General features: G+C 38.5%; 1 protein-coding gene across 1 annotated transcript; it reads left to right on the forward strand.

Moving 5' to 3' along the window:
- Nucleotides 1–23,182: 23,182 nt before the first annotated feature.
- On the forward strand, nucleotides 23,183–24,240 carry LOC121732358 (carbonyl reductase [NADPH] 1-like). The gene has a single exon (XM_042122213.1). The coding sequence runs from the start codon at nucleotides 23,214–23,216 to the stop codon at nucleotides 24,075–24,077; it is 864 nt and encodes a 287-aa protein (XP_041978147.1). The 5' UTR covers nucleotides 23,183–23,213; the 3' UTR covers nucleotides 24,078–24,240.
- The last annotated feature ends 272 nt before the right edge of the window (nucleotides 24,241–24,512 follow it).

The raw sequence follows: 24,512 nt of genomic DNA on the forward strand, positions 1-24,512 counted from the left end.
TTGAAACAAAGTCGATACTTGAACTACGATAAAAGAATATTGAAAGAAATACAAATAAACTATTCAATTTACATTTTGAGACTATTTGAAATAAAATAATGTGGACATACTGGAAATGCATGAATGAAAATTTTGTTCAACATAGCCACAAGGCCTATTTGCTTTTGGGAGGTAAGCACAAGAGAATTGTTCCGCAAAGGGTTCACAATTTCATATATCTTATCTGGGAGAGTCAGCAGTGTGAGAATTCAGTTGCATGCGAGATGGATAGGAGGAACTGGATTTACGCAAATTCTTAATATGAGTCCAGAAGTATTTAGGATGATTTAAATATTTTGAAATAAAAAAAAGTGGATTCTATGTATAGCTAGTTATATTACCTTGATTATGTAGCAGGTCAGTTACAAAGTTTGTTCAAGTTATAAGGGAAAAATAATTTGCTAAGTGCGAGTCGGCCTCGCGCACGAAGTGTTCCGTACCATTGTAGAGCAAAAATAGGCCAAAAATTGTGTTATTTGTATGGGAACCCCCCATATTTCTTTATTTGATTTTAATATTGTTATTTAATAATATTAAAGTAAGTACATATAACATACAACTAATACATTTGGTGGGATCATGTCAATTCAATGTTAATTGTGATCTGTCGGCTGGGTTTGATGTAACGCGACCAAACTACGTAGGTTCCCCATCTGCCTAGGAATCAACTTCTCTGATAGTACCTACCAGTTGCCATTATTGATAAAGAGCAAAAAAGGGCTAAAAAAGTCATGTTTGTTTTATGGGAGCTCCCCTTTAAATATTTATTTAATTTTGTTTTTAGTAAGTATTTGTTGTTATAGCGGCAACAGATATACATAATCTGTGAAAATTTCAACACTCTAGCTATTACCGTTCTTGATTACAGCCTGGGGACACACAGACAGACAGACAGACAGACAGACGGACGGACGAACAGACAACGAAGTCTTAGTAATAAGGTCCCGTTTTTACTCTTTGGGTACGGAACCCTTAAAATAAGTTCGATTGTTATAAAATGTTAATATAGCCACTTCATCCTCGTACGTCTTTGTTTTACTGAATCGCTCACTTCATGTGCAGTTTAAATTCGGAATATTCATTCGTAAATGGAGTTCAGTTTCGTAAACAGCCTTATCCGCTTATGCTTAATGGCGTACGAAGAATTATTGCCTATTAAGTTTTGAGAACTTTTAAACGCACCGTTGTACCGCTTAAGCGCTATCAACAAGCGTAATTTGGAAGGCTCTTGGCATTACTTAAATTATCGGAGAATTTGGCGAATAGAATGTGGAAAATTTTTAATGAGGTCAGACCAATGTTGAATTTGTTTTGAATACACTTAGTAAAATATCTTGATTTAGAAGTAAACAAGAATTTAAACTAAACAAAATTAATGCGAAGTTACATTTTCTATAAAAATTGCGTACTTACTATAGTTAAAAAAAACTTTATGTAACATGTACCTACGAGTCCTCGCAAACCCCTTCTGACATAATATAATATAATAATAACTCCCACACCGCTTTTGGTAACAGTGGGCTGGCTTCATTGAAACCTGTAGACCTACTACGAAACAATTTTGAGACTCAAACAATCGGACGAGAATGCCGCGTCCTGCTCTAACAACGGCATTTTCACGTTTGTTAGGGTAGGATGCGGCATTATCGTCCGATTGTTTGAGTCTCAAAACAGTTTCATGGTACAAGGCCAGACCAAGGAGTAATTTTATAGTGCCCAAGCAAGTGTGTGCGCAATACATAAGAGCACTGTGAATTCCTTTTATTCTCATAACCCAGTGGTACGGACGACCGACACGACTGGCGAGAGATCAGGCGCAGGACCGACTTTTTACATGCCCATCCGATCATCATCTAACTTGTCAGACAATCAGGTGATCAGCCTGCATTGTCATAATCAAACTCGGATAACATGTTTCCAACGCGGGAATCGAACCCACGATCGAGTCAAGAGCCACGCTCTAAGCCACTGGACCACGGAGGAACTTTTGACACATTGTTATTTGTAACGTTTTTAGGGCCCTCCTTCTCTCAACCGCGTTATGTCATACCGAAACTTTCCCTAACCATATTATAGCTTGGAGATTAAAATTTTGACTCATTACGGGAGCGACCCATATTCATATTACGTTAAGTATATTTAAGTGGTATTTTAGCTCTGCTCTAAATACTATTTAATTCGTGTATATTACGTTATTTTGTAGTGGAGATAGAAATTTTAGTGGAATATAGTTTTAAACGCTGCTTTAATATTATAATAATACTTTAACAGAATGCATATTATCGCATTCCTAAGAAGATTAATGCATTTATTTAATAAAATAAAAGTTTACTAAAAGGATGAACGAAAAGAGAAATAAGTTACTTTAAAGTTGGTTTAAAGATAAATATTTAATGTATCTTTAAACTAACTTAACAATAAACTTCACAAACATTTAACAGTTCAACTGGTGTTCCTTATTACTTAGTCTTTTAACTTATTACTACATAGTTAAGCTGCCAACTCCAGGCATGGTCGGCAATAGGCATGCCTACATAATAAACAGAAGTCTAATAAACAGGTAAAATATTGCCCATCAAATGGGGCTTACTTAGTAGATCTACTGATTTCCATTTTACTACCTTGTTGTCGTATACGACAACGGTTGTCCCTGTGAAATATAGGCCCTTAAGAGGAGTCCACACCGCCCTTTTTTCCGTACAAACGTTGTCCCCTGTTTCCTCCCTGGATAATGCTAGTAGAGTTATATTTTTTTTCCTGAATATCTATGGCCACTAATACAATGTCCCTATGTTTTCTTTTTTTTTATAATTTAATTATTAAATAAGATATGAACGTTCAAAAATCCAAAAAAATGGCCAGATTTTACGCTGTGTTCAAACATCCAGAAAACAGATTTGGCTAGATTATACAAAAAAAAACATAGGAACACAGCTCAAACCTTTCTTTAATCTTTAATGAAAAAATTACTTAAATCGGTTAAGTTTTGGAGAAGGAATCAGGGGACAACGAATCGTTGATTTTCTGCAGTTGTCTCTATCGCGTTCTGTGGTATAGGCTTGAGGTAAGGGAGACAGCTATAGATATTCACGTACTTTTTTTTCATTTCTCTAGCCCCTGGTGTATCCTCTTAAGGTACCGTTCCGATCAACACGGCAAACGACCACGACTCTCGTACATTTGGCGGCTCCAGTTACGCTCAGAAGTTAGGCAATGAAAATTGTATGATCGACCGAGTTTAACAATTATTAACAAAATTTTCAATTTTACGAAACCCACGCCGCGCGCCGTGGAACCATTTTTTGAAACATCAACACTGAGGCGAATTCCAAGCGTCGTGACGCGTCATGTTCTTTGCCTACAACTATACAACAATATTCTTCTCTATTGTTCTATTATTTACAATAGAGATGAATATTGTTGTATTGTGAGGGCGACTAACCCCAAAAATCAAACATCGTCCTTCTCTCTTCACACTCACGCCCGTCTTTCATATGCCAGGTGAAAAGAGACGATAAGGATTCATCGCCAAATTAGTTTTTTCTCTATAACTCGATAAATATACAACAATTTAAAAATCCGCTAGGTCGATCTCTCAATGATAGAATTTTATACAATGTGTTAAAATATTAACTTAATTCAATGCACGGTTATGGCAATAAATGAAAAATTCGTGAAAATTATATGCATCTTTGTGATTTTTTTCTATCGAGAAAATTTTAAGATATCGTGTTTTTGCTCAGATTGAATTCTCGGAAATATAATGCAGTATTTAATTTTAGAAAATAAAACAATTCGGGGCTTATTTTTAGGTATAAAAATGAATTATAAAATCGACACTTTAGGGTTAGTCGCTTAGGTACTTTTTAATTAAACAATCCATACTTCCATACTTCCATATCCATACTAATATTATAAATGCGAAAGTGTGTTTGTCTGTCTGTCTTCACGTCCAAACCGCTGAATCGAAATTGCTGAAATTTGGCATGGCGATACTTTGAGTCCCGGAAAGGACAAAGGATACTTTTTGTCTCGAAAAATGTACGGTTCTCGTGCGATAAACAAATTTTGGGACAACAGAGTTGCGGGCAACGTCTAGTATGATATATAATAAAGATGAATATGCAGTAGGCAAAGAACATGATGCGTCGCAACGCTTTGACTCTGCCCCAGTGTGAGTTGAGCCTAACTCTTCCGAAGAACTTATTATTCGTAGATGTCTACGGTTGTATAGACACGTTAAAATATTGGCCATCAAGTAGACCTTTATGTTGTTACTTCATAGTTCATTACTTAATGGTTGTACACTCCTGCTTAAGTTCCTTGCACCGTGCCAAGTCCGAGCGCTGGCGGAATTTCAATAAAACACTAATTTAATTTGAATAATATTAAGCTTTAACAATTTTAATGATCGTTTTATGTGTAGCGTTCGAGATTCCTCGCTCATTAAAAGTAAGTCTGGAATAATTAAAAAAAATAAGTCTTCAATTATAGACTGGCTACGAAACTTTTAACAAATGGAAAAAGAGTACCTGCAACAACAATATTATGTTAATAGTTTAATACTCCTTGGCGTGGGTCTATCCAGCGGTTTTCAAACTTCTTTGCTTCAAAGTATTTTGAGAGGCGTTCAAAAATCAAAATTTCATATGACTTTATATTATGTTAATGGCCCCAATCATTATACTCATCACCTATTATTATTTTGTCAATTATCATACAAACAGGAAACAAGTGTTAAATCGTTTTCAATTAATAATTATAATTGAATCTTCTGCTTCACTTGGATTATATCCTGCCGAAATGATAATCTTTACCATCAAGAAACTCGCTCGAGACATCTTATAATTCTAATAACAGTTCCATAAAAGTTCGGCAAATATAATAACCATTCGACAAAATAATAAAGATAGCGTTAGCGCGAGATAAGGCGTGTAAATATTTAGCTGCCTCCTAGACTATACCGGCCCCAAGGCCTTTTGTTCACTGCCGCCGTTGCCGGGACGTCATCATGATAAAAATTCAAATAAAATGCCACTTTAAGGGCCTGTTTCACCACTTTCTGATAAGTGCCGAATAGGATATCCACCACTTAACTTGACAGATGAAGAATGGAGAATCTGTCATAAAAGCTGTGTATAGCCTATTCGGCACTTTATTAGAAAGTGGTGAAACAGGCCCTTAGTCTATAAATGTTATTTTCCACCGACATTAGTCTAGAGACCAATGCCGCCGCTGCTTTGAAGTGTGCTCGAAATCCGCGGACAGCGGGGCGGTAGCGGCGGCGGCGCGTTCCAAAGTCTATATTTATATGGATAAACCATCTAGTACGCAGCGCGCCGCTCACCGTGCCACGTACGCCGCCGCGCCGCTGTTTTCGGGGCCTGTCCATATAAATCTATACATTTAAACACACCGCCGCGCGCCGCCGCTCCCGCCCCGCTGCCGATTTCGACACTGAAGCCTCAGGGCCGGGACACATAAACACGATACACACAAAAAACTACGTCACGTCATCGTAACGTGCCACGATACACGGCACGACATCGCGTCGTAGAAACTCACGATGCGTCGATCGATCTTTGAATTTTGAATAATAACTGTGGTACTGACTCAGGAACGCATCGTGAGTTTCTACGACGCGACGTCGTGCCGTGTATCGTGGCACGTTACGATGTCCCGACGTAGTTTTTTACGATGCTCGTCGTAGATTCCCACGACTCGACGTCGCATCGTGAAACGACGCCGCATCGTGGTACGACACGACGTCGTATCGTGTTTATGTGTCCCGGCCCTAAGGTGACAGATTTTAATTGCGCGAGGCGACATGCCAATCTGTCAGTACAAATTTAGAAATGCATCTGCGCGACGCGTTGCGATCTGAATCAACCCGGCCTAGGTTACAAAGTGACATTTTATTTAAAGTGTCGGCGTCGTCCCGGTGTTGGCGGTGGTGGACCAAAGACCTAACGCCCTACTAGACTACACAGGGCCGCTAAACGGACCATTCAGAGAACTCTGAACCCGGGGCTAACTACTACTTTACGATGCCTTATTCAACGTTTTCTTACATAGTAGTATAATATCTTACAGTAGAGTAATTCTGCCCTGGACATCAAACACGTCCATCATACAAGTTTTATAGTTTGAGATTGGTATGCTACGAAAGATGACTTTTTCCTCCTCGCGGCAAGCGACCGGTATCGACAAAAATCAAATGAAATGCCACTTTATGAATTAGGCTATAGGTTTCATTTTCTACCGACATTGGTCTACCGACCCATGCCGACGCTGCTTTCTAGTGGCGTAGAGCGAAACCTATAACCTAGTTCAGGGGTTCCAACTGTGCGCCCTGGTACGCCGTAGAGAGTAAACAGGGGCGCCATGAGTCAATCCTCCATTTTTTATTCGAAACCACAAATATTATGTAAATTACTAGATGACGCTCGCAACTCTGTTGCGACAAAATTTGTTTATCGCGCGAGAATCGTAAATTTTTCCGGGATAAAAAGTATCCTATGTCCTTTTCCGGGACTCATCTCCACACCAAATTTCAGCCATATCGGTTCAGCGGTTTGGGCGTGAAGAGGTAACAGACAGACAGACACTTTCGTATTTATAATATTAGTATGGATAAAATGTATATTTTCACGTAGAGAACTAAATATTTGTTCGAAATCGAAAAGTCACCTTTAGATTTTCTAGAATTGAGCCCAATTCAGGTGTACGATGGCTACGTATGCTATGTAGAGATATTGTGGTATAAGTTATCTTTAGAACTGCTACCATTATAAATGTATAATTTGGTTGAATGGATATATTATTTTGTTACTTTTTCAACTAATGAACAGTAATTATTTATTATAATAAAATAGAGATAATTTCATAGGCAGATATTAGACTACTGCCGACGTCCTCTGTGGCTCAGTTGGTGGGCTGTTGGTAGCTCAAGCCGGCGGTCGCGGGTTCGAATCCCACCGAGGGAACAAAAAGTTTTCAAAGTTCCTGGGTCATGGATGGTGTTAACATTTTAAACTTTCGCGTTGCATTATAATTAAACTTTTTAATCGGGACTTAACGCGACTTATTTAAGTAGTAATGCTACTACGAGTACATACTTTTTTCTCGACGTTTCGGCCGTGTTGCAACGGCCGTGGTCACGAGGGGACTCAAGTAATGCTAGTAATGCAAGTAATGCTACTCGTAGTAGCATTACTACTTAAATAAGTCGCGTTAAGTCCCGATTAAAAAGTTTAATCATGGATGGTGTATTAAATATGTGTATAATATAATAAAAATCTTAAATATATGTATAGTATAAAAGTATTAAATATATTTCCGTTGTCGGGTACCTGTAACACAAGTCCTTCAGGTACTTAACACGGGGCTAGACTGACGTGGTGTGAAGCGTCCATAGATATTATTATTATTTACTGTTATTTGGTCGAACTAAGCCAGTAGATGTCGACTAATATTGACTTGACATAATTGATTTAAATCAATTTTCATAGTAAGTACCTGTATATTTTCATAGTAGTGATGAAAATATTTTTAACAATGATTTTTAACATGTCATAAACAGAACTGTGGGCTGACATGTATCAATGTGAAAATGTTTTTCAATACAACTGTTTGATCGTATATTGGAAATTCGTCAATACCAGATAGGCCATGAAAGGAAAGGATAAAGAGCACAACCGAAACCACTATTCGCTTCATATCGGAGGCGTTGCAATGCATGTTTTTAATGAGCCATTCAAATTCGGAACATACGTTGATATAATACATAAATACTAATTCTCTTCTTCTTCTACACATAAACATAAATACTAATTCTCTTTCTGAAATTACGATTTATACTGAGTTATACAAGTGTTATATACTGACGTTGTAACTTGTAGTCATGACTGTTTTGTCTTTTGTCCATACGTGCTAGACAAGTGACTTGCCATAGAAAAAAAACACTGTGTAAGTATAAAAGGCCGTATACACGATCGGTTCCAACCACCAACAGAGGTCACCTTGGTAGGGTTGGAACAAAAATCAACCGTGTAGACGCTTGTTTTTGGTTGACCAACCAAATAACCTTCAATTACCTTGGTAGTGAGCGCATCCCTCATGACCAATGTCAAATAGAGAACATTGAGTTGAAACGCAACTGTGTAGACGCTTGTTGGCGCTCAGTCGCACATTGATCGTCGGATGCGTTGCATGTGGTGTGTAGCGCCAGTAGCTAAAAATCTTAACGTTGCTATTAAACGTTCTTCCACAGACATAGCTTTCCGCATCAACAGTGATTAATGAACCCTTAATTACAAAACAAGACACAGGTAATTAAGGGTTGCACCATTTCTAATAATTCATTGAAAGAATTTTCGTCCATTCTAATATAATTGAGAAAATCATCAGAGTCCAATATTTTTAAAATGATTAAGCTGCTCAAAGTTTTTTTTTACTTTTAACCACTGTTTCATCTACAACCGTCTTTTTTTGTTACGTTTTTTTTTCATCACATACAAGCCAGTGCTATTGCGGTCTTTTGAGGTTTAGATAGTGGTCCCATTGTTGACTTTTCCACAGCCTAGTCAAGACAGACGAGTTGATGTACTTGTAGATAGAGATTCAACTTTGTTGACCCAACCAAGGTGACCTCTGTTGGTGGTTGGAACCGATCGTGTATACGGCCTTTTACATATCAGCTGTAATATACAGATACAGTAAACAATCCAACCAAAATCCGACATGTTGCACGCGATATTGACAGAAACATTGTCAAACGTCGAACAATACTTTTGGTTTGGTATGCTGGTGCTCTAGCGTGAAAACATTGGAGTAATATGTATAATAATCTACGAAACGGATTAAACTCGAGCCTTTATATTCCTATAAATCGATATTACACGTAACACTCAAGTACCTACACGCAGCTCACTACCTTTAAGGGTATATTTTCCTTGCCGCGTCATTGGTTTTTCGTTACCGCAAAATGTGTAATATATTTTTTCCCCGTTTCTTATTATTATTAGTACAAACAGTGCTATTAAATGGCTGAATAAGAAAATTGTGCGGAAATTTAAAATACAAAACCTGAGGTTTTGGTTTACGTAGTATTTTTTTAGGTAGACCTTACTAATGTAAGTTTGGCGGTACCCACGACTAGCGCCACAATCCTTCATCGCACTATCGAAGTTTTTGAAAAAGGGCAAAATACAACATCAGCATGAAATGACACCAGTGGGGTTTCGGCCTGGCCGAGCATGCTATCTCGCTCGGTCAGAAGGTCTACATTTGGGGCAGCCAATCGTATCGCCACATTTACACAGCGATAAACTATAGCTACAAGCTGAGCCAATATTTTTTTCTTTTTCGCTTCGTTATTAGAATCGTTAACCAAAATGTATGGAATTGACATAAGCGTTCGTTAATATGACGTTGACGTTCGACACGTCTTATCTCAATTCCATACATTTTGGTTGGCGATTCTATAACGAAGCGAAAAAGAAAAAAATCTTGGCTCACCCCCTGCTTATCTTTGTCTGGCTTATTGGAAAGGTCACGTGACAGACAAAGTCATCGGATCTTGAAAAGTAACACAATGTGTAAATATTAATAGTAGTAGGTAAGGGCATATTAAGAGGGCAATCATGAATACCGAATGAAGATCACAATTGAAGTAAGTCCCAAGTGAAAACATTATACATACTTAGACAAGTTACATTCGATTTTGACATTTAGAAATCTAAAATGTATGGAATTTGGCATTAGGCATCGGCAATACCAGTGTTATGTATATATTTTTATTTTTGACTTCGTGTCTCTTTTTGTCAAAAGTTCAAAACTATCGAATGGAATAATATGATAAAGTTTTCAAAATATTTCTTTTTTTAACTTGCATTCAATTTATTTCGACAGCAAAATATGAAATTAATGTGTTATTTGGCACCCATACTGTACAGTATACATACTATACTAGGGGCCTGTAAGCCTGTTTCACCACTTCCTGATAAACTCCAAAATTTTTTTGACAGATTCTCCATACTCTATCCGTCAAGATAAGTGTTGTATAGTCTATCCAGCACTTATCAGGAAGTGGTGAAACAGGCCCTTACTTTTAAAATATGCGAAAGTGTGTCTGTTTGTTACCTCTTCACGCCTAAACCGTTGAACCGATTTTTATGAAATTTGGAATAGGGATAGTTTGAGTTCAAGGAAAGGACGTAGGATAATTTTTATCCCGGAAAAATGTACGGTCCCTGAGCGATAAACGATTTTTGGCGAAACGGAGTTGCGGCCATCAACAAAACGAATCTAAATAAAAAAAAACCGGTCAAGTGCGAGCTGGACTCGCCCATGAAGCAGAAATAAGGTTTATTTCTATGAAATTAAAAGGTTTTCGATTTATTTTTATATTTAAGTTGATTTAATGACAGTTAAATTAAGGTTTACTATTTATGATCTATAAAAAAAACTACTAGCTAGATCTCGTTCAAACCAATTTTTGTTGGTAGTTTTTATAGTAATGTACATCATATATATTTTTTTAAATTATCATGCCGGAAGTTAGAGGGGGAGGGGGGCGATACACATTTTACCACTTCTCGCAAGTCTCTCTCGCAAACTATTCAGGTTAGAAAAAAATGATATTAAAAACCTCAATATGATTTTTAAAGACCTATCTATAGATACCCCACACCCATAGGTTAGATGAATTTTTTTTTTGTTTCAGTTGTACCTATGGGGACCCCTAAAATTTATAATAATTTTTCCATTTTTGTATCAAAATATTAATGCGGTTCACAGACTACATCTACTTACCAAGTTTCAATAGTATAGCTCTTATGGTTTCGGAGAAAAGTGGCTGTGACATACGGACGGACAGACAGACAGACATGACGAATCTATAAGGGTTCCGTTTTTTTGCCATTTGGCTACAGAACCCTAAAAATCGCAAGCGCCATATCGATTGGTTACATCCCATACAATAAATACATTTTATTTAAAGCTTGTCAAAATGATCGATTGCAATTTGTCTAAGTACCCCGGTCTCAAATGAAGCGGGTCTCGATTGATTAATTGCTGATAACAAAGCATTCGTAATTAACGCGTATATCTAATCGGTGTTAATGGATTTGGATGAAAGCCTCTTGAATATTCCATTAACCGCAGAATGGTTCGTGAAAAATGTACGGTTACTGTGACTCAGTTGGTGAACGCGTCGGCCGCCGGAGGTCACGGGTTTGATTTCGCCGATGGCAAGAAAATTTTTCAATGTTCCTTGGTCATGGACGTGTGTAAAATAAGTGAAAAATTAATTGTAAAATTCAAACTAAAATAAGAAGGTGTGTCTGTCTGTCTGTTTCGATCCTCTTCCCGCCCAAACCGCTGAATCGATTTTGCTGAAAGATATGGAGATAATTGTGAGTTCTAGAGAGTCCCAGGAAAGGACATAAGATATTTTTTATCCCGAAAAAATTTACAGTTCCCCCGTGATAAACGTATTATTTTGACGCAATGGAGTTGCGGCCATCATCGCTAGTAATTGCTAAATAATGTGAGGCTGTCTATTTAAATGTTGAATGGGTCACGTTGCATTAATATAAATTTAATCTAACATATAAAAATAAGTCGGGTTTTCCTTCCTGACGCTATAATTCCAGAACGCGCGAACCGATTTCCACGGTTTTGCATTCGTTGGAAAGGTCTCGGGCTCCGTGAGGTCTATAAAAAATTCAGAAAAAACTTAAAGAGAAAATCAGGAAAACAGGGAAAATCATTTTATGGCAACGTAGCCGGGACAGCTAATATTTAATTAAAATGTATGTCCAAATGAGTCATGCTGCAGCCGCGAGTACATTTTTATGAAAGTAATGAAAAGAACAGACAAAAGCACTAATGCGCGCGAATTTTTATTTCAAAACTGCCAATTTAAATGATAACATAAAACCAGCTGAGCGCTAAGTTACAAGCCCCCTTTAAATCATTATTTAATTTTAATAGTAATTGTTATAGCAGCAACAACAATATGATGTCATTTGAGAAATTTTCGACCGCCTAACTGTCACGGTTATTTATATTTATTTATATAATAATCTTATATCTTTAAACGAGCAATTCTTGTAAATATATATATATATATATATATATATATATATATATATATATATATATATATATATATATATATATATATATATATATATATATACAGGGTGCAATTAAACCTTCCTGCCAAATTTTGATATGTTGATCCTTGTTAAAAATAAAAATACACGTATTTTTTCTTTTATAATCACTCAGTACTGAAATGTTGAGAAATAGCTTCCGAAAGTTATCCTAAAAAACACTACAATTAATGGACACGACGCGTCGCCCGCGCGTGATGTGACCCCGCGCGCGCGCCTCCCCCCGCGTTACCCCCTCTCATTCCACCGCGCCGCGAGTTACCGTTCTGCAACGATTTTAAATAGGATAAAATATGTCATTGAAAAAAAAAATAACACCCAATTTTTTTGGTTAAATGGACTCTCCTAGTAATACCTAAGCCCTGGAAAAAATTTGGCAGCAAGGTTTAATTGCACCCTGTATATAAATTTATAATTGGAATCTCGGAATCGGCTCCAATGATTTTCATGAAATTTAGTATATAGGGGGTTTCGGGGGCGATAAATCGATCTAGCTATGAATCATTTTTAGAAAATGTCATTTTATTCGTGTTTTATCGAATACCGAGCAAAGCTCGGTCAAATAGCTAGTAATAATAATATCTATGGACGCTCCACACCACTTCAGTCTGGCCCCGTGCTAAGTTCCTGAAAGACTTGTGTAACAGGTACCAGACAACGGAAATATATTTAATACTTTTATACCATACATATATTTAAGATTTTTATTGTAATATCATACACATCCAGACCCGGGAACATTGAAAATGTTTGTTCCGTCGGCGGGATTCCAACCCGCGACCCCCGGCTTGAGCTGCCACACACTCAACCAATTGAGCCACAGAGGTCGTCTATAATATAATATAGTAGATAACGCCTCCGTGGTCTAGTGGTACAGAGCGCGGCTCTTGACTCGGAGGTCGTGGGTTCGATTCCCGCGTTGGAAACATGTTATTTCCAAGTTTGGTTAGGACAATGCAGGCTGATCATCATGATTGTCTGACAAGTAAGATGATCCATGCGTCGGATGGGCATGTAAAAAGTCGGTCCTGCGCCTGATCTCTCGCCAGTCGTGTCAGTCTGCCGTCCCACTGGGTTATGAGAGTAAAGAAATAGAGAGTGCTCTTGTGTACTGCGCACACACTTGGGCACTATAAAAATTACTCCTGCGTAGCTGGCCTGGTTTCAATGAAACAGGCCACCGTCACCAAAACCGGTGTGGGAGCTATTATTATAGTAGATAGTGACAGACAGACAGCTTCTTTGTCACGACGTCCTTTTTTACGGCCCTAGTATGAAACCCTGAATATGAAAAGTAAATCGAGTTCATTCATGTTCGGCCCATGGGCGAAATCGTGAAAACCATTTTATAAACAGGGTCCATGAAAAGTTGAAATGCCTAAAGCAAACTAACCGTTCGGGGACACAGAAAGTCAGGAATAATCATTGCAGTTAGTATTAGCCATTTAAAAGTTTCCAACAGTAATAAAACTAGGAAGGGCCGCACGAACTACATTTAATAATAATTTAACTTGACAATGTATGATGACCCTGCCCATTAAATTTAATAAGGTGGTAACTAAAATAGATGTACTCATGCGATGACCGTCACGCTATACGCTTCTTACAAACTATGCGTTCCTGGTATCGATCGCCATAGTTTTTATTAGTATTACAATACCTTTAAAAGCGCGACTAATCCAAAAAATCAAACATCGTCCTCTCTTCACACTCACTCGTCTTTCATATGCCAGGTGAAAAAAGACGACGCGGAATCATCGCCAGGTTAGTTTTTTCTTAATAACTCGATAAATATACAACATTAATAAAATCCGCCAGGTCTGTGTCTCAATGACAGAATTTTATAAAATATGTTAAAATGTTCACTTAGTTTTAATGCACGGTTATGGCAATATATGAAAAATTCGTGAAAATTACATGCATCTTTGTGACTTTTAGAAAATTTTGAGATCGTGTTTTCGCTCAGAACAAATTCTTGGAAATATAATGATATATGTGTAGAAAATGAAACAATTCGGGGCTTATTGTCAAGTATAAAAATGAATTATAAAATCGACAATTTAGGGTTAGTCGCCCCCTTAATCTAACCCAAAACTACAAAAGATTTCCACAATGAAAAAGGTTTCGTCGTTATCTGTCAAGCTACTATTGCTGTTAGCGGGCCCCAAGACCTACAATATTTTATTGAACAACTGATTTGACAATAGTCAATAAGATTGAAAGGCGGGCGTGTTTAGTACCTACTAACCCTAGACTGTCAATAATATTGCACAATACGTGATATTGCACTTTAAAATTGATCGTCTAGGGGCTCGCTTAGATATATAAAATAAGGACAAAACTTTATATGCTGGCATCAATCGTGTGCCCCATATTTCTCGATGCCAATAAATGATACGGAACCCTTCGCGAGATAGTCCGACTCACACTTGGCCGATTTTTAAATATTTTATAGTTCACTGTGAAAGTAGTTTCATAACGATGGGACATTTCTCATAGAAACATTAAAGTCATTATTATTTTTAACAAAAAATTGAAACGGACTTCCAGAGTAAATATACATTATATTTTTACCGTACCTTTACTCGTAATTAATATTAATCACCAAGTTACTAATTAAACATACTTAAGTAATATAGGTCGAGACGTGTGAGAAAGTAATATATTTGCATTGCTTTTATTAATAGTATTTTTAGTAATAGCATAACCTTGTTTCGACTATTAAGGCCAGCGTTATTACTAGCAAAAGCGATGTTTTCAAGAATTAAAGCAAGAAAATTAAGTAAATGTATGAAAAATATTTCAGCAACAAACTTTTCCAAGGGTGGTTTATAGTTTGTACCACAAGTTTCTTACCTTAAAAAGTGGCAACATCGTAGTGTCATCCCTTTTTAGGGTTCCGTAGCCAAATGGCAAAAAAACGGAACCCTTATAGATTCGTCATGTCTGTCTGTCTGTCTGTCTGTCCGTCCGTATGTCACAGCCACTTTTCTCCGAAACTATAAGAGCTATACTATTGAAACTTGGTAAGTAAATGTAGTCTGTGAACCGCATTAAGATTTTGATACAAAAGTGGAAAAATGATTAAAAATTTTAGGGGTCCCCATAGGTACAACTGAAAAAAAAATTGTTTTCATCTAACCTATGAGTGTGGGGTATCTATGGATAGGTCTTAAAAAATTATATTGAGGTTCCCAATATAATTTTTTCTAACCTGAATAGTTTGCGATAGAGACTCTTCCAAAGTGGTAAAATGTGTGTCCCCTTCCCCTCTAACTTCTAAAGTAGGGACACGATAAGTCTAAAAAAATATATGATGTACATTAGTAAAAACTACCAACTAAAATTGGTTTGAACGAGATCTAGCTAGTAGTTTTTTTTATACGTCATAAATGGTAAACCTTAAATTAACTTTCATTAAATCAACTGAAATATAAAAATAAATAAAAAACCTTTTAAAAATATAAAAATAAATAAAAATAAACCTTATTGCTGCTTCGGAACCCTTCATAGGCGAGTCCAACTCGCTCTTGGCCGTTTTTTTTTTTATAACAATGATAACAATTTTAACAAATTTAAAACATTACACACACTACAACACGCACCCTCTAGGGCATTATTTATGATTTTAACTAATTTCAACCGATATTAATTTAAGTTTTCAGTTTTATGATTGTCAAGAGATTATTTTGTACACAAGTTCTTTTAAAAATATAAAAACCCGTTTATAATATCATCTCAATAAATATAAACAACAAAAGTATAAAAGCTTATGTAAGCTACATGTGTAGAATTACTATTGAAACGTCATAAAAATAGGAAATAAAAGTAAAATGTATTTATTTATTCCTCTTTGACGTAGGGCATGTGTGGAGAGTTGTCCAAACGAACCCTGGACTTTAACAAACATAGTCTATAAAAACACACCAGTTTAACAGTGAAGATGAGTTTTATTCCCGTTTCTGTGCAGCTTTATTACATTTAATACTTTTTTCTACCTCTCAAGGAAAAAAGAGGGTATTATACGTGTCTGTCTGTTTTTTTATACAAAAAAATATAAATATATATTTCAATAACAAAATCTTATAATTAATGCTTAGATATAATTCGGCAAATGGATAACTATATTTTCAACAGCTTGTCTTTCGACAAAGGCCTCCTCTACATACAGTTTCTAAGCGTCCATTCTATTATTCTATTCTATTCTAGTCTATTCCATCTTAAGCAACTTGTAAACATAATCTTATAAAATTAGCTATAATTATTATAATCGGCAAATGGATGTATGTTTTTAAAAGCTTGTTTTTCGACAAAGTCCTTCTCTTGTAACCAAAATGCTTACAACTATTTTCTTAAAACGGTCCTCCCATCTTTTTATTTGTCTTCTACGCCTTTTACTTCCTCCAGACTATGCAACTATGAAGGTTTCTGAAATCAATTGAGTCCATTTTTCCCAAATACTACCATAATAGGGGACAAATAATACTATAGTACATCGCAAACAAAGCCGAAGGAAAAAACTGGAATGAAAATAATCCCCATTCGCAAATTAAATTACGAATAAACTCGTAAGTAACATTTAATTTTTCCACGAAAATGCGTGTAAATTATGCGGGAGGGACTACGAGAATACATCCATACTAATATTATAAATGCGAAAAAGTGCGTCTGTCGACTGTCTGTGTCTATTACCTCTTCACGCCCAAACCGCTGAACCGATTTTGCTGAAATTTGGTATGGAGATACTTTGAGTCCCGGGAAAGGATATAGGATACTTTTTATGCCGAAAATTGTACGGTTCTCGTATGTACGGAATTTAATAAAAATAACGTTAAATACGGTCCATTTAAGATCTAGGCCATATAAAAAGTATACAGTACTAGCTGTCCCGGCAAATGTTGTTTTGCCATATAATGTATTTCGCCCATATTATTTTATTGCAGTGACTAAATAAGTATGGCACTATGGCAACGTACATCGCTATCCCGTCGCACAAACAGTTGGTCGCCGTCAACCTCGAGTTGTAACAATTTATTATTATTTATTCAACTTATCAATACAAAAAGTAGACGTTGTCCGATTCTCCCTAGCCGATAAGCTCGCTAAGATTCACGAAAATCGGTCGAGCCGTTTTAGAGGAGTTCAACCATGCACATCGTGACACGAGAATTTTATACGTGGGAGAGCCATGCTTCGGCACGAATGGGCTGGCTCGACCGGAGAAATACCACGTTCTCACAGAAAACCGGCGTGAAACAGCGCTTGCGCTGTGATTCGCCGAGTGAGTGAGTTTACCGGAGGCCCAATCCCCTACTTCTCCTATTCCCTTTCCTTGCCATCCCATCCCTACCCTCCCCTATTACCCTATTTCCTCTTAAAAGGCCGGCAACGCACCTGCAGCTCTTCTGATGCTGCGAGTGTCCATGGGCGACGGAAGTTGCTTTCCATCAGGTGACCCGTTTGCTCGTTTGGCCCTTATTTCATAAAAAAAAAAAGATATTAGATTAAAATTTGTATTTTATGGTCATATATAATCCTTGAAATAAAGATTTCAATTGAGCAATTTCACTTTACCTAAAACCTTTTTATTATACTCACTGTCGGTTTAGAATATAATAGATGATCTGGTTATACCCGGTAAGTAAACATCCTTTATCCGGAAAGCTCTCTTGTCAATCACGAGGGTTTGAACAACTATCCAAGTAATTGAGCCGAACCGAGCACCCTCGAGCCCAATGCCGGTATAATTAGCATTAATATGTCCTACTTTCACTCCGCGAATAGTTTTTAAAAGTTGAAGAGAGTTTTGAGGTGTTTTGAGAATGTTGGAGGTTTTTTTTAATTGGATGAAGTATCGGAGACATTAAAATATGCCTCTTTCAGCCTTATATACTCGTTATCTTATAGAATTTCTTATATTAATTTTTATTATTAATGACAAATATAGGAGTTGCCAGCAACTTTGCGCGGATATGTCATTATTTTATGGTTTTATAGCGCGATCCATTCTATAACAAAATAACTCCCCGCACCGGTTTCGGTGACGGTGGCTGGTCCCCTGTAAGCAGGCAAATTACGCAGGAGTAATTTTATAATGCCCAAGTGTGTGCGCAGTACACAAGAGCATTCTCTATTATTTTTACCTCATAATCCACTGGTTTACGAGAGTGAGAGACGGACGACCGACATGACTAGCAAGACAGGGCGCAGGACTGACTTTTTACATGCTCATCCGACGCATGGATCATCTTACTTGTCAGACAATCAGGTGATCAGCCTGAATTGTCCTAACCACACTTGGAAACAACAGGAATCACGGGAATCGAACACACGACATCCGAGACAAGAGCCATCCTTTAAACGAATGGACCACGGAGTCGTCATTTCCACAACAAGAGCACAACAATGTCAGTGAAAATTATTGAAACTCAAAGTGTCGATAAGTTTCATTAAATCGTCTCCTCCCACATTATCTTCATGTTTTGTATTCGAACAAGATTTCACCTTCTGTCTTACATATTATTGTAGACATATTCATTTCGAATACCGAAGAATGATGGGATAGAATTCTGGGCCGGCGAGGCATACGTAATAGGGTGGGACTGACCGCGATATTAGGAATATATTGAGATGAAATTCGGTTCTGTTTTCTAAAATTATATGAATATTAGTATTGCTAGATAATATTCTACCAATTTATCTTCAAAGAGGAGTGGTGATGTTTGCACGTTCTTGCATGCGAGTGTACGCATTGTACGCACGATTCTCCATACCATATCTATCTTATCAGGAAGTGGTGAAACAGGCCCTTAGTCTTTTTTCTTTAACAGCTGATGATGATATCAAGAAAATATTTTATCAGTTACACGAAGCTACCTTCGTGTTCAACCGAGCGGGAGCGGAAACGGCACAAGCGATGCGTGATTGCTAAATAAAGAAAAGTCACTCGCAATATGACTTGTCTCATACAAATTGTCTCCCGTTTGAATAATCAGCGACTTTGTTACGTCTGTACACGCGTTTTCCTATTCTTTGAGCCGCTTTTATTTTGAGATAGAATAAAGATTTGTTATGGTTTAAGAGGGCGAGTAACCCCAAAAATCAAACATCGTCCTTCTCTCTTCACACTCACGCCCGTCTGTCAAATGCCAGGTGAAAAAGAACGACGCGGATTCATAGCCAAATTAGTTTTTTCTCAATAACTCGATAAATAGACAACATTTTAAAAATCCGCTAGGTCGATCTCTCAATGATAGAATTTTATACAATGCGTAAAAATATTAACTTAGTTCAATGCACGATTATGGCATATAAATGAAAAAATCGTTAAAATTAGGTGCATCTTTGTGATTTTTTTCTACCGAGAAAATTTTAAGATATCGTGTTTTTATAATGTAGTATCTTATTTTAGAAAATAAAACAATTCGGGGCTTATTTTCAAGTATAAAAATGAATTATACACATCGACACTTTAGTGTTAGTCGCCCCCTTAAGGGCCAACGCTAAAACTCGCGCGGGCGCACGCTTGTGTGTTTATAAATGATTATTATAATTAACAAAAAATTAAAACCGACTTCCAGGGTAAAAACAATATAATATCCTTATATCATGAACTAAAAAGTATTAAATAATTTTTCATATCTAATAGTGCCTTTTTCCGAATTCGGCTAAACTTCAACAATTTCTGTACTCAATCTACATAATTTTGAAGTCGGTGCCAGTTCCAATTGAAAGTTTCAAATATTCTGTCAGAGAACTGAAGATTTAGCTATCTGGTACCGATTTCAAAATGATCATCTACATACCGCTTGTAGAATGTGGGTTGTATGGGTGAGGACTCCAGGGCAAACTCCTCAAAGTCTTCCATAAAAATATTAGCCACAACAGCCACAACAGCTGATATTTTTATGGAAGACTTTGAGGAGTTTGCCCTGGAGTCCTCACCTATACAACCCACCTTCTACAAGCGGTATGTACATGATCATATTTTTGAAGTCGGTACCAGAATCTTCAGTTCCCTGACAGAATTCTCTGACACACAATAGGTGAGCCCATTGCTACACCATCTACTTAAATTACCTGTAAAAGTCATAATTCCACAACATATAGCCAGATGTAAGGCAGTTTTCTAACATGTCCGCATATTCAACCGGTAAGTCATAATCTCTGAGCCTTCTTGTAACAATTTCGCTTCTTGTACACTGGTAGGCAAGTGAATAGGGACTGTATATCGAAACTGTTGTTCACTGTCTCTGAAGCGAAGATGTTTAATCCCATCAACAAATTGGTATTAATCCTTTACATGGGCCTTGGTCTGTCTATGTAGAGGCGAGAGTACAGTAGTCACCAGCTGAGCCAGTTTGTAGGTTGGTGAGTCAATTTGGCTTACAATTGGTCGAAGAGGAGCATTGGCTTTGTGTATCTTTGGCAAACCATACAACTTTGGAAGCTTAGGGCATGAAGGTAAAAATAATTACATTTGGGATCCAGATTCAGTAAGTCGGAGTACTTTTTTATAAGATTTTGAGTTGTCTTCAAAACTTTGTTGGTGGGGTGAATTTTGACTTTTTTGTACGTGTTCTCGTCCGATAAAACACACACTGGATCAACCTCGCCATTACATAAGATATGATAAGCCACAAGTACTGACACAAGAAGCAAGATACCGCCCAAGAATGACACGCGAGGCCATACAAATTTAAAAAACACCCTATAGTGTTGTTATGGAATGAAACAACATAAATGTGTTATTACTACGTTTATTGTCTTAATAAACAATGTCATACATTAAGCATATACGTTTAAATGTAGCCTATTAGTGGTTCGTGGAATGGACTGCGGGGCTATCGCACTCCGTAACCTCCTAGCTGGCTTGTCCTGAGGGCTGCGGGGCTACCGCTCAGGTAAGCAGAGGCAACAGAGAGGACTGCGGGGCTATCGCACTCCGTGCCGTCTAGCGAACGACTCAGAACGACTGACTTGATGTTGGCTGCGCCGCTCCTTTTATACTCTTTTGTGACGTATGTAGTGGCATCTATCACGATGTAAATATTGATCGGCATCGATGTGTGCGTGTAGGCGAGACTTGTATTGTGTTTATTTGTTACAACCCTAATTTTAACCGTGAAGATGGTTGGATGCTGCCATCTAGTTAGGATCCAGTGATAAACAAACTAAAGCACAAATCTAGGAAACCTCGGCTTCATGACACTGTGAGTTCGTTCTGCGTAGATCGGAACGCAAACAAAAATTGATGAATCTTCGGGTAGTTGAAGAACTTCAATGAATTGGTGGCCTGTCAACTCAGTCCACCCGTGACCACGGCCGCTGTAAAGCAGTCGAAATGTCGGGATTAACAAAAGACAAAATCTGTAAGTGATTCAACCTTCCAATATCACAATTGAATCTGTCAAATCCATACTTTATGCCGCGCCGCGCCTCGCCTCGCCTCGTCGCGTTCCGGTCTGAATTGACCCTTAGCAGACCCCGGCCCCGCAGTCGGCAATAATATTTATTTGCCGTTCTGATATCAAAAGCTAAATTTTATATCACTACATATTATAAAACAAAGTCGCTTTTTAGGGTTCCGTACCCAAAGGGTAAAAACGGGACCCTCTTACTAAGACTTCATGTCTGTCTGTCCGTCTGTCTGTCTGTCTGTCTGTCTGTCTGTATGTCCGTCTGTATGTCCGTCTGTCTGTCTCCAGGCTGTATCTCAAGAACCGCTATAGCTAGACTTCTGAAATTTTCACAGATTGTGTATATCTGTTGCCGCGGCTATAATAACAAGTACTGAAAATAAAATAAAATTATATTGAAGGGGGGCTCCCATATAACAAATGTGATTTTTTCGGCCTTTTTCGCTCTATATCTATAATGGCAAGAGGTAGGCACTTGAATTTTTCACATATTCTTTTGTTATATTATGTGTACTTTAATATTTAATAATAATATTAAAATAAAATAAAAATTTAAGCGGGGCTCCCATACAAAAAACACAATTTTTAGCCTATTTTTGCTCTGTATCGGTATGGGACCCTTCGTGCGCGAGTCTGACTCGCACTTGGCCGATTTTTCTTGTTTTTAACCGACTTAAAAAACAAGAGGTTATCAATTCGACGCGTATGTATGTAATATTTCCAGAGTTGTCCAGTTTTTGTATATGTTAATCTATCTATAGCGGCTTCTGCACAAAATATGTGCCAAATTTCAAAAGTATATATTATGTAAGTATGTATGTAAGACGTACGTTTTTGTGCACGCATATCTCCGGAACTACAAGTCCGATTTAAGTGACTCTTTTTTTGTTGTACTACGTATTGATCAACTTAGGGAATTCTGCAAGTTTCATCAAAATCGGTTCAGTAGTTTTTGTGATAAGGAATTTTAATTCTTAATTACGTATAATTTGAAGTCAGTTTTATCTTTTTGAAATACTATTATCCTCATGTCCCTTTGTTCTTTTTATCTTTAAAACTACGCAACGGATTTTGATACGGTTTTTTTAATAGATAGAGTAATTAAAGAGGAAGGTTTATAAGTATAATAACATTAATTTAGTAGTGGAGAAATACTATTAATTTTGGGGTTTCTAATGTGATGTCGTAAATGGCCCTTTACAGCATATGATTTAAATGAATATTTTCGAAGATATTACAGATTAAAAAAAATGCGGGACGTAGCTTTTGCGGCAGTACCGACCTGTGGTACCGACCAATGCGGGCCACGGGTACTTATTATGAATATAATTATAAAAAAAAACTACTGAATCGATTTCAATCATTTCTTCAGTGAGTGACATAGGCTATAATATATTTTATACCCGTGCGAAGCCGGGGCGACTCGCTAGTAAATTATAATCGTTGTTTACCATTCGCTACTACGAGTCGCTATCTCTCCCGGGGTCGAACGATAGCGCCGGTCGCAAACGCGAGCCACCCGATAACGCTTAGTCGGCAGTCTACCGCACCCCGAGCACCCGTCGGCTGCGCCATGTCGAGGGTCGCCATCGTCACCGGTTCCAACAAGGGGCTCGGCCTCGCCATCGTCGAGGGCCTGTGTCGGAGGTTCGCTGGCGTCGTATACCTGACCGCGCGGAACGAGGCCCGCGGGCGGCGCGCAGTCGAGGAGCTGCGCGAGCGCGGCCTAAGCCCCGCTTTCCACGTGCTCGACGTCGCCAATCGCCGCAGCGTGGAGGCGTTCCGCGATCACCTGCGGGCGGCCCACGGCGGCGTCGACCTGCTCGTCAATAACGCCGCGATAGTCGAAGACCAGGAGGCCGGACCCGCCTCCTACGAGACCTCGAGGAGGGTCATCGACGTCAACTACGGGGGGCTCGTCAACATGCAGGAGCTGATCTACCCGCTGGTGCGCGCCGGCGGCCGGATCCTCAACATCTCCAGCGACTGCGGGCATCTGTCCAACGTCCAGTGCGAGCGCTGGATCGAGCGCCTGTCTAGGCCGGACCTCGGTCGGGCGGACGTGGACGAGTTCGTGCAGTGGTTCCTGGAGGCGAAGCGCACCGGCACGTTCCGGGCAGAGGAGTGGGCGGACGGCGCGACGGTGGTGGCGTACCGCGCGTCAAAGGTGGCGGTGAGCGCGCTGACGGTGGTGCAGCAGCGAGAGCTGGCGGCGCGCGGCGTGCGCGTGGCGAGCCTGCACCCGGGCCTCGTGCGCACCGACATGACGGGCGGCGTGGGCTTCCTCAGCGCGGCGGAGGCGGCCGAGACGCCGCTGCGGCTGCTGCTGGAGGAGCCGCCGCCGCCCGCCGCCTACGTCTGGTACGACGGCCGCGTGCTCGACTGGTATGACCACAAGGCGGACTACTACTTCAAATATTCTACTCTCGAGCGCTGATGCTCGAGGATTTTCGGAGAGGAGGAGCGAGCGTTTACGAAGTCATTTAAATTTGAATGACACTACGAGGCCTCGCGCCGCGGTCGCTGCCGCGGTAGCGACCCGATACGATGATAATATGGTCGTTATCTAATACTACAAATAAAATATTAAGAAAAACATATTATCTTGCTTTTATTTGTCACTGAAGTATATTTTCTACAATTTGATCAATTAACTGGTGCTGAATGCTGATGACTGCGATGATATAGACATGTCCAAAAACTTGACCAAAACCGACTGATGAGTTAACCGCCATAACATTGGCTTGAAGGTTTAGCCACAGAATACATTTTAACAAGTTTAGCCTACTTTTGACCACATCTTCTTTATTTTTATTTTTTTACAAAAATTATAAGAAACAATGTTATTGCAATTAAATCCTCTATCTTATAT

Source organism: Aricia agestis, chromosome 12 (genome assembly GCF_905147365.1).
Source record: "Aricia agestis chromosome 12, ilAriAges1.1, whole genome shotgun sequence".
Classification (NCBI taxonomy): Eukaryota; Metazoa; Arthropoda; class Insecta; order Lepidoptera; family Lycaenidae; genus Aricia; species Aricia agestis.